Here is an 11,030-nt window from a genome sequence, read left to right as displayed (position 1 = left end):
CAGGCACAGACATTCCTGCGTGTGTATATGTTTGCACAATGCGTGCTTGCACACATACACCCCCCCATAACTCAAACACCAGCTGCCAGGCTACTTGAGAGCATCCTGGCCAGCTGCCTGGTGGTTTCACCCTGGGCTGTGGCCGAGGCCCGCCCCCTGGCCTGCTCCGCCCCCAGTGGGCTGTGCATAAATTCCCTCCCTTTGCCCCTTCCCAGGCACAGGCAGCCTGGACACCAGCACAGCTCTCCGCCTCGCCTCTGCCCCGTCTCTGCCCGCTCCGGCAAACCTGTCAGGGCCAGAGTGAACCAGCGACAGCATGGGTAAGGAGAGGGCTTCCAACAAGCCGTTGCTCACCCCTGGCCTGCTTCTGCTCTGCAGGGGGCCAGGAGGGCTGGACTTGGCTCCGGGTCCTTAACCCTGCACCCCCACCTCCACTCCGTTCCCCAGCGCAGCCTAAGTGTCAGAGGAAGGAAGACAGCCCTCTGTCTGGGAGGGTGTTCCTGGGCTGCAACCCAGCTCCCCTCTGCAGGGGCCTGGCCAGGGTGGGGAGAGGGGCGCTCTTCGGGGGAGCCTCTGTGCTCTTGGCCATCACCAAAGGGCACAGACGATCCTGGTTTCAGCCCTGGGCCCACTTCTGTCTCCAGTGGTAGAGATCCCACACCTTCAGTGCTTGGGTCACTCCCTAGCTGTCCCACACACCCAGTCACTTTGGGAGGGAAGGCAGGGACCCCCATCCGCTCCCTGGGGACCAGTTTCATTGCTGCCTGCCCTCAGCAATCCCACAGTCCCCGTCTCCTTCCATGTGTGGTTTCTTGGGTGTCAGGCTGAAGAGGATCTGGATTTGGTTGGGAGTGCTGGGGTCCTTGCCTCCCTGGAGCTGTCTCTTCCCCAGACTGGCAGAATTCCCAGAAACCAGCCTGGCATTCAAAAGCAAACTAATGGGGCAGGTGTCTGGCATAGCAGTTAGGACACCATTTGGGATGACCACATCCCGTTATCAGAGTGCCTGGTTCAAGTCCCAGCTCCTCTGTTTCCAACCCAGCTTCCTGCCAATGCAGACCCTGGGAGGCAGCAGGTGATGGCACAAGTGTCTGGGTCCCTTCCAACCAAGTGAGAGACCCAGGTTGAGTCCCTGGCTCTTGGCTTCAGTCTGGCCCGCCGTAGGCTGTTGCGGGCATTTAAGAAGTGAAGCAGCAGATGGAAGATCTCTCTGTGTCTAGCTCTCTGTCTCTCTGCCTTTCAAATAAAATAGAAAAATATTAATAAATAAAATTTACTATCTTGGCTATTTTTAAAAAGGTGGGCAGGCAGCATTGTGATATAGGCTAAGCCACTGCTTGTGATGGCATCTCATAGCAGAGTGCCAGTTAGAGTCCTGGCTACTCCACTTCCCATCCAGCTTCCTGCTAATGTGCCTGGGAAGACCAGGGTAGAATTCCTGGCTCCTGGCACCTGGCTTCTGCCTGCTCCCTACCTGGCTGTTGCAGCTATTTGAGAAGTGAATCAGTGGATAAAAGAACTCTCTCTGTTTCTCTGGCTATCAAATAAATATATAAAATTTTTTTTAAAAAAACTAATCTTGGCCGGCACCATGGCTCAACAGGCTAATCTTCCGCCTTGCGGCGCCGGCACACGGGGTTCTAGTCCCAGTCGGGGCACCAGATTCTGTCCCAGTTGCCCCTCTTCCAGGTCAGCTCTCTGCTGTGGCCCGGGAGTGCAGTGGAGGATGGCCCAAGTGCTTGGGCCCTGCACCCCATGGGAGACCAGGAGAAGCACCTGGCTCCTGCCACCAGATTAGCGCTGTGCGCCGGCCACAGCACGCCAGCCGCAGCTGCCATTGGAGGGTGAACCAACCAACGGCAAGGGAAGACCTTTCTCGCTGTCTCTCTCTCTCTCACTGTCCACTCTGCCTGTAAAAAACAAAACAAAACAAAACAAAAAAAACTAATCTTTCCCATGTTCTTCTTAAACCCAGAGATGCTCAGAGACTTGGCTTTAGACCCTTAATGCAGGGGTATTTCCCGGAAAGAGGAAAGATGCTCCCTGGGGCCTGAGTGACATGGCCTGATCCTAAAGTGGGGGGGGGGGTGCAGGGATTGGCAGGCAATGCTGCGGAGGGGGTCTCCTGGCACCTTCCCTTCTCTCCGAGTCTCTTTGGCGTTGTAGTTTTTGCATCTCTGTTTCGATACCTCGGAGTTTTCCTTCCCCTTCTGCGGCCAGCAACCTCCTTGCTGTCCCTCCCCCCCCCCCCCCCCCCCCGGCGCCATGTGCCAAGCCTGACCCATCTTGGTGGGAGAGCAGAATGAGTCCCCTCAAGCCCTTCGGTCTGGACCTGCCGCCTTCCGCCAGCTCGCTCCCCCTCCCGGGCACAGCCCGTCCAGTCTGTTCAACACTTCCCTCTTATGAAAGTGCCTCTGCAGACCTGGACTTTGCCTGTGTTTATGTAACACGCCCAGAGTGTCTTTTGCCGGTTTCCTTTACATACAAGTACTTCTGGATACATTGTTGTGACCTTGATCTCTAGGGCAGCAGGTAGCAGAGTCTAACCCCCTCTTTGTAGCTGAAGGGGAGAAAGCGGGGAGAGCAGGTTTCAAAGCTGGAACTTGAAGCCAGGTTTTGCAACTCTAAGCTACGCCACTGCTGCCTCTCAGCTTCCCAGTCACGGACTGCTATGAACGGGGTCCCAGGCACTGGCCACCCCTGGCTCCTCACTGCCCCCCCCCCACTCCCTGCTGTCCTGGCAGTGCCCAGACAGGCACAGCACAGGGCAGGAGGTGGCGCCCAATCCTGTTGAACTCCACTCCAGGATTTCTTTCTGCCTGCAGCTCCCTGGCTGCTTCCCTGTGGCACTTTCTCCCTTGTGAGGGTCCAGGCCTTGGTGGAGCCCCAGCCGCCACTGGGCTCCTGCACATCAGTGTGGCCTCTCTTGCCAGACATCAGGGACTGCGTGGCCACTCCCTACAGCTCCCTGGGCTTCTGAGCTTTGCAGAGTTGGGCCAAATACTGTTCTGAACCCCTGCAGGAAGTGGGGCCCACCCACAGCCTCTGAAACTGACCTTAGGATGTGCAGTTGCCATCAGCCCCCTAGCCTGGAACTCCAGCCCCCTGTCCCCTGTCTGGGTGACCAAACCCTTGCTTATGTAACCGCAGGCTGCAGCCTACACCACACCAGGAGAGCAGGGCACCAGGAGAGCAGGAAGTGGCCCAGCCCCTGGCATGGATCCATTTGGTGAAAGGGGTGGGGCAGGCTCCCTGCTGCGCGTTATTCTTACTTATGCCCCCCCCCCCATTTCACAGATGAATGGGGACTGAGGCCTGGGGCTTAAGTAAGTCCCCACCTTCCCACAGCTCTTCAGCCATGGGCTGCGGTTGGAACCCCAGTGGGGGTCATGACCACTGCACCTCAAGGCCTCCCCTGCCCCGCCCCCACCCCTTCCCCAGCTGTCCACCTAGGTCACCTCTATGCAGCTCCTCCTGCCACACCCTCACACTCAGGGCTCTGAAGGGGGGGCTGCCAGGTGAGTGTTGCAGGATGGGGGGGCTTCAGCCTCCAGAAGCTGCTCCCTCCCACCCGTCCCATTGTCTCTGCAGCCACAAAGTGTGTGAAGTGTGGACCCGGCTACTCCACCCCTCTGGAAGCCATGAAAGGTAACTGTTCAATATCTGGGGGCCTGAGTCCCCTCTGCTGATCCATGGGAAGTGGGGTTAGGGGACCTCAGCCCTGGCCTCCACCTTCTGCCCCTGCCTCCTGGGCACAGTCCACGCTGCCACTGTTCTTGCCCTCTCACCATGCCCACTGCCTGCTTCCACCCTCCAGGACCACGGGAGGAGATCATCTACCTGCCCTGTATTTACCGAAACACCGGCATTGAGGCCCCGGATTATCTGGCCACCGTGGATGTTAACCCCAGGTCCCCTCAATATTGCCAGGTGAGGCAAGGCTTGGGCACCAGTGTACCCCGAGACTCCCGTCTGGCCCTGGCACTGCGCTTTCCCAGCTCCATCCTTCTTTGCCTTTGCTGGGTATGGTTGGGCAGGCTGTTCACTGCACAAGGGCAGCCCATGCTGTGCTGCCAGCCAAAATGGGCCTCCAAGAGCGCACGGAGGAGCAGCCTGGGCAAGCCCCGCCCCCTGTCCTCCACCCCAGGTCATCCACCGGCTGCCCATGCCCTACCTGAAGGATGAGCTGCATCACTCCGGCTGGAACACCTGCAGCAGCTGCTTCGGCGACAGCACCAAGTCACGCAACATGCTGGTGCTCCCGTGTCTCATCTCCTCCCGCATCTATGTGGTGGACGTGGCCTCAGAGCCCCGCGCCCCGAAGCTGCACAAGGCACGTCCTCTCCCCTTTCCCAGCTGCAGACCCTGGGCAGCTTATAGGTGGGAAACACACACACACTCACACACACGCACACACCCCGGCTCAACCGCTGCCACGCCTGCCCCTGACGTAGCTCAAAAGCAGGGAAGGAGGTCAGACTCCGGAGGAGTTAGCTGGCCGTGCTGGGGTCACCACCGAGCACCACACACCCAAGGGCCAGGGCACAGCAGGAACAGAGAGGAAGCTTCCTGTTTTCTGAGAAGCAGAGAGAGCCACCCATCTCAGCACCCAGTTAGGAGCGCCAGGCTGCCCTGGGGCAGGAGCCTCCTGGTGCCAGACGCTCACTGTGCTGCCTACCGGACACTGGCATCACGCAGCCCCAACATGCTTAAGGTGTCCGTGGGCAGAGCGCCGTCAGGACGGAGCTGGGCGGAGTCCATGCTTTCCTCCTGGGGACTCTCCTGCCAGTCTCTGTTTCCCTTGATGTTCTTTGCACATCACCAGACTGAATCTCCCCCTGGGAGGGTTGGGTCCATGTTTTGAAGGACAAGAGGACAGGTCAGCAGATAAGATAGTGTCGTGGTGGGGAGTGAAAGAGCCTGACACCGTTCCCCACCTGTCCCCAGGTCATCGAGGCCAAGGAGATCCAAGAAAAGTGCGGCCTGAGCTACCTGCACACCAGCCACTGCCTGGCCAGCGGGGAGGTCATGATCAGCACCCTGGGAGACCCCAAGGGCAATGGCAAAGGTACCCAGCAGCACTGCTGCTCATGGAAACGTCATCGGTGGCTGTGACACATGGGAAGCATTTGTCAGGCCACGCCTGGGGAGGGATGGAATGACCTCCCAGGGAGAACCAGCCGCCAGCTCCACTGCAATACTGAATACGTTAGCAGTGGCTTCGGTTGCTTTAACGACATCTTTGTGAGACTTGACTAATAAATCATTTAGAAGGTAGAGGTAGAACAGGCTGCTGTGGGGAATACACACAGACGTGGCCCCCAAAAATACAAGCACTGAACAGCAGCCTTTGTGAATTCAGGAGTCAATCTAACAGTCCCTGCTGTTCTTAAGCTCCCTATTCGCCAGTTCATTTCGGCAAGATCAGAGTTGGCATCCGCAAAACATCTACCCTGTGCCAGATACAAGCTGTGAGATAGGTGCTGCTGTGAGCCTGTTTGGCACATTAGAAAGCCCAGGCACAGATTGGTTAAGAAACTTACCCAAGGCTCTGCGGCTAATAATCACAGAGCTGGAACTCAAACCGCACAACCTGGCCCTGAAATCTATGTCCTATTCATCACTCCGTGCTGCCTCTCAGAGTCCTGGCTGCGCTACCAGGCCCCTCCATCCAGGGCAGGTGTAGTGGTACAGCAGGTTAGGCCAGGCCACAGCTCAGGACTTCCACATCCCACACCCGAGCGCCTGGTTCAAGTCCTGTCTGTTCTGCATTTCCGACCCAGCTTCTTGCTGACATGCCTGGGAGGCAGTGCATGGTCATGGCCCAAGTACTTGGGTTCCTGGATGGAATCCTGGCTTTGGCTTGGCCTAGCGTTGGCTGTTGCAGGCATTTAGGAAGTGAGCTAGTAGATGGGTGATCTCAACCTCTCTCTCTCTCTCTCTCTCCTCTCTCTCCCCCCCTTTTCAAATAAATATTAAAAAAAAAAAAAAAAAGGGCCGGCGCCGCGGCTCACTAGGCTAATCCTCCGCCTTGCGGCGCCGGCACACCAGGTTCTAGTCCCGGTCGGGGCACCGATCCTGTCCCGGTTGCCCCCCTTCCAGGCCAGCTCTCTGCTGTGGCCAGGGAGTGCAGTGGAGGATGGCCCAAGTGCTTGGGCCCTGCACCCCATGGGAGACCAGGAGAAGCACCTGGCTCCTGCCATTGATTGGAACAGCGCGGTGCGCCGGCCGCAGCGCGCTACCGCGGCGGCCATTGGAGGGTGAACCAACGGCAAAAGGAAGACCTTTCTCTCTGTCTCTCTCTCACTGTCCACTCTGCCTGTCAAAAAAAAAAAAAAAAAAAAAAAAAAAAGGCCAGACCTCCATCTAAGAGCAGCTAAGGTTTCTGTGCCAGAGCCCATCTGACAGCTTTGGCTGAGAGATGGGGGGAGTGTAACATTCCTAGACTTAGTAAGACTTGGAAAGAGACATCTGGTTGTATTTGAAAAGATGTATCAAGATGTTACAACATAGTAAGGATGCAATATGTTGGCGCTGGTGTTGAATTACAAATAAACATCATTTGTCTGCATCATTAAAGCAGTGAGAGGAATGGAGCTTAGACCCTGGGGAGAGTCCTCCTTCAACTGTGGGGGCGGGGGCCAGAGGCACACAGGGTGCTAAGTCCCAGAAGATCTCTTGCCTCGAAGGGAGAAGAATTTCCCAGTGGTCTGGGGCAGGGGTAAAGTCTGTGGGAAGTAGGGGCAGAGGAGTCAGAGCCCCTGCCTCCCACCAGGCCATGGACCCTTGGACGCGTGGATTTGGGGCGCTGGCAAATGCAGCAAGAGGAGAGGGCCAGGTGCAGCTTCCGGCCTCCCAGGCATGCCTGGGGAGAAGCATGGCCAAGAGTGATTCTGCCACCTCAACGCCACACCCTGCTTCCTTCCCTACCCAGGGGGGTTCGTGCTGCTGGACGGGGAGACTTTTGAGGTGAAGGGGACGTGGCAGCGGCCTGGGGGCGAGGCGCCCCTGGGCTACGACTTCTGGTACCAGCCCAGGCACAATGTCATGATCAGCACCGAGTGGGCAGCTCCCAACGTCTTCAGAGACGGCTTCAACCCTGCTGATGCGGAAGCCGGTGAGCAACCCCAAGGCGGGCAGGCAGCGGCCTCAGGCCAACACCCCTCTGCTTTCTGCTCCCAAACCCCACACCAAATCTTCCCCCTGCTTTACTTCCCTCTTGTGGCTCCCAGGTTGGGTGTTCTGAGGGTCCCTCCCACCCACCTCCCCACCCACCCCCGCTCTAGTGAGTGGCTGGCCTGCCCTGATCCTGAGCCCACCCTCCCCACCCCCCACACCCCCCACCCCCAGGGCTCTATGGGAGCAATCTGCACATTTGGGACTGGCAGCGCCACGAGCTGGTGCAGACTCTGCCCATGAAAGACGGGCTCATCCCCCTGGAGATCCGCTTCCTGCATGACCCGGCAGCTTCCCAGGGCTTCGTGGGCTGTACCCTCAGCTCCACCATCCAGCGCTTCTACAAGAACGAGGTACCGCACGCCATGGGCTCCCCTCCCAGCAGCCTTGGCAGCACCCCTGCCCAGGCATCTACTCCCTGGCTCCACCAGCCAGGCTTCTCCAAGAATGCAAAAGAATGCAGGCCCAAGCCCCACATGTGCCCCCGCAGTGCCAGGCTCCTTCCCACCTGTCTTAGGAAATGCGCTGTAACTAAATGGCAGACTGGAAAACTAATAAAGAGCAGAGGGTTTTTTAGCTCATGGTTCTGGAGGCTGGGAGTTCCCAGATCAAGGGGCCCCATCTGGAGGAGGATCTTCTTGCTGGTGGGGACCCTGCAGAGTCCCAAGGCAGCACAGGGCATCACGCAGCAACAGGAGACACACCAGAGACAGACCCACTCTCCAGATAATCCATGAACCCCTGAACCCATGAATGCCTCCCTGGCCCCATGAATGGAGGGTACGGCTTTCGTGACCCAATCGCCTCTTCCAGGTCCCTCCTGGCCCCGCCTCTTAATCCCTTACAATGGGGCTTAAATAGCACACCTGAAGCCTAACTGGTCCTGTGTATTCACTCATTCATTCACAAGCTACTTAGTGTTTCTGTGTTAGGTGTCCTGGGCTGGGAGCCGGGAATGCAGTGGGGACTTGCATGGAAGCAGACCGTAGCCGGAGAAGGCCCTGGGGAGACCTATTCAGACCCTCAGCCCCCCGGCACTGCCAGGCTCTCCTCTGAGCCTTCCACTCCCCAATGTAGGCAGGCTGTTGGTCAGTGGAGAAGGTGATCCAGGTGCCACCCAAGAAAGTGAAGAACTGGTTACTGCCCGAAATGCCAGGTGAGTGCCGACGGGAAGGTGGGGATTGCAAAGTTCATTCCTGGCCTGGGAATACGAGTCCTTAAAGTGTCTGAACCAGGTTGAGCGCTTGGGCTAGCCAGTAAGACACCCACATCCCTCGTCAGAGTATCTGAGTTCAAGACCTGGCTCCGGCTCCAGATTCCAGCTTCCTGCCAGTGCAGACCCTGGGAGGCAGCAGGTGATGGCTCCAGGGATCCGAATGACTGAGTTCTTGGTTCCCACAGCCCAGCCCCAGGCCACTACAGGCATTTGGGGGGTGAATAAATGAGTGGTAGCTCTGTCTTTCTGCCTCTCAAATAAGTAAAGAAATAAATTTTCAATTTTTGATGGAAGCCTCTGGAAGCAGGCATTGGGTGCAGCAGGCATTGGGCACCACATCCCCTATCAGAGCACCCGGCTTAGGTCCTGGCTCTGCTCCGGATTCCAACTTCCTGCTCAGGTGCACCCTGGGAGGCATCAGGTGATGGCGCCAGGACTTGGGTCCCTGACACCCACGTGGGAGACCTGGATTTCATTCCAGGCTCCTGGCTTGGGCCTGGCCCAGCCTCAGCTGTCGTTAGCATTTGGGGAGCGAACCAGAGGATGGAAAATCATTCTCTGTGTATCTCTGTCACTTTGCCTTTCAAATGAATAAAAATAAGTAAGTTTTAAAATTTTTTAAAAAGCCCCTGAACCCTTACCGCTCCCCAGGCCTGATCACCGACATCCTGCTGTCCCTGGATGACCGCTTCCTCTACTTCGGCAACTGGCTGCACGGGGACCTGCGGCAGTATGACATCAGTAACCCGAAGAAGCCCCGCCTCGTGGGCCAGGTGCGGGCCCCTGCAAAGAGGGGGGACAGCAGGAAGGACTCTAGCAAGTCCCAGGGGTGGGGTAGAGGAGGTGAGGTAGCTGGGGGATGATAAGGGAGGTGAGGAAGAAGCAAAAATGTGGGTGAGGGGTGGTGCGGTCCCAGCACTGTGGGGAGCCTTGGCTGGACCTGGGGAATGTGTCTGCACGGCTACTTCTCCTGCATCGTCCACTCCTCCCACCCCTGTCCTCCCCATCCAGATCTTCCTTGGGGGCAGCATCGTGAAGGGAGGCCCCGTGCAAGTGCTGGAGGACCCGGAGCTCAGATGCCAGCCAGAGCCCCTGGTGGTCAAGGTGAGGAGTCCCTCGCTCCCCAACCCACAGGCCCCCTCAGATGCCTGCTCAAAGATGCAGGGGGGTGGCATCTCAGCATGCTCTTGGGATTTGGGTGGTGCCCACGATACCTCGTAGGACCTGTGTGCTACCCTGGGGTCTGACGTCTGCTCTTCCCAGGGAAAACGGGTGGCTGGAGGCCCGCAGATGATCCAGCTTAGCCTGGACGGGAAGCGTCTCTACGTCACCACGTCGCTGTACAGTGCCTGGGACAAGCAGTTTTACCCTGATCTCATCAGGTGAGAAGCAGACAACCCACCGATCCTCCTCTCCCAGTGCAGTCATACAGCTGCCTGAAGACTCCCCAGGGACCTAGCGTGGCCCCTGCAGGCCCCACACCTCCTCCCCCTCCCTCACACCAGCTTAGGGGAAGGGCCATGCACCTCTGATGTCTCCCTCACCCCTTTCCTCTTCCCCACCAGGGAAGGCTCCGTGATGCTGCAGATTGATGTAGACACTGAAAGGGGAGGCCTGAAGCTGAACCCCAACTTCCTGGTGGACTTTGGGAAAGAGCCCCATGGCCCAGCCTTGGCCCATGAGCTCCGCTACCCCGGGGGTGACTGCAGCTCCGATATCTGGATCTGAAGCCCACTCCCCCACCACCCCTAACCCACATTCGGAACCCTCACCTCAGAGGGACCCGGCTTCACTCTCCTCACTCTTGATCCCCAGCCCCTGAAAGCTTGTCCCACCAAAGCCAAACCAAGACTGTAGGAGCGTTGAGCGGTGTCTCCATTTATGGCCCACTTGCTGTTTTTGCTCACTTTCACTGTTTTTACAACTGCTTTTGCAATCACCAAGAAATAAACTGGTGAACCTCTTCCTCAGACTGCCTTGCCTTTGGGAGCTGGGGCCTGTGACTCCCTGGGGAGGAGGACTGCAGGGGTGGGGTGACAGGTGACTGGTTCACACCAGTGATTCCAACAGGAGCCTGCCATGACCAGTACAAGGTGATTGTCACAAGGACACCTGGGGGGACACAGTGTCAATTGCTCTAAGCTTTTTTCTTTTCTTAAAAAAAGAGATCTATTTGAAAGGCACAGTTACCGAGAGAGAAGGAGGGAGAGGCAGAGAGAGAGAGGGCTTCTATCCACTGCTTCACTCCCCAAATGGCAGCAATGGCTGGAGCTGGACTGATCCAAAGCCAGGAGCCAGGAGCTTCTTCCTGGTCTCCCATGAGGGTGCAGGGGCCCAAGGACTTGGGCCATCTTCTACTGCTTTCCCAGGCCATAGCAGAGAGCTGGATCAGAAGTGGAACACCTGAGACTTGAACCAGTGCCCATATGGGATGCCAGCACTGCAGGTGGCAGCTCCTGATCTCTCTCTCCACCCCCTCCCTGTTTGTATGTGTGTGTGTGATTTTGCCTTTCAAGTAAATAAAATTTTAAAAAAAATCGTACTGTGACATCACCACACACTATTAGACTGGCTAGAATAAAGAGCAGTGAGAATGTGAAAGGGTGAAAATGCAGAGAAATTGATCACTCAGTCACTG

The 11,030-nt window shown here is 57.4% G+C and overlaps 1 protein-coding gene across 1 annotated transcript; it reads left to right on the top strand.

Annotated features, from left to right (window-relative positions):
- The first annotated feature begins 210 nt into the window (after positions 1-210).
- Positions 211-10,357, top strand: SELENBP1 (selenium binding protein 1). The gene is made up of 12 exons (XM_062192250.1): positions 211-320; positions 3,592-3,648; positions 3,818-3,930; positions 4,148-4,333; positions 4,948-5,068; positions 6,935-7,117; positions 7,351-7,529; positions 8,254-8,332; positions 9,044-9,165; positions 9,404-9,496; positions 9,656-9,774; positions 9,958-10,357. The coding sequence occupies exons 1-12, from the start codon at positions 317-319 to the stop codon at positions 10,118-10,120; spliced, it is 1,419 nt and encodes a 472-aa protein (XP_062048234.1). The 5' UTR covers positions 211-316; the 3' UTR covers positions 10,121-10,357.
- The last annotated feature ends 673 nt before the right edge of the window (positions 10,358-11,030 follow it).

The sequence above is a fragment of the Lepus europaeus genome, chromosome 5, assembly GCF_033115175.1.
Source record: "Lepus europaeus isolate LE1 chromosome 5, mLepTim1.pri, whole genome shotgun sequence".
In the NCBI taxonomy this organism is placed as follows: Eukaryota; Metazoa; Chordata; class Mammalia; order Lagomorpha; family Leporidae; genus Lepus; species Lepus europaeus.
This window is presented reverse-complemented; position numbering and strand designations above follow the sequence as displayed.

What these genes read in the sequence shown, in the direction of transcription:
- SELENBP1 (XM_062192250.1), top strand. An exon ending in CAGAGCCCCTGGTGGTCAAG is followed by an intron (nt 9,497 to 9,655) that starts GTGAGGAGTCCC and finishes TGCTCTTCCCAG; the next exon opens with GGAAAACGGGTGGCTGGAGG. An exon ending in TTTTACCCTGATCTCATCAG is followed by an intron (nt 9,775 to 9,957) that starts GTGAGAAGCAGA and finishes CTTCCCCACCAG; the next exon opens with GGAAGGCTCCGTGATGCTGC.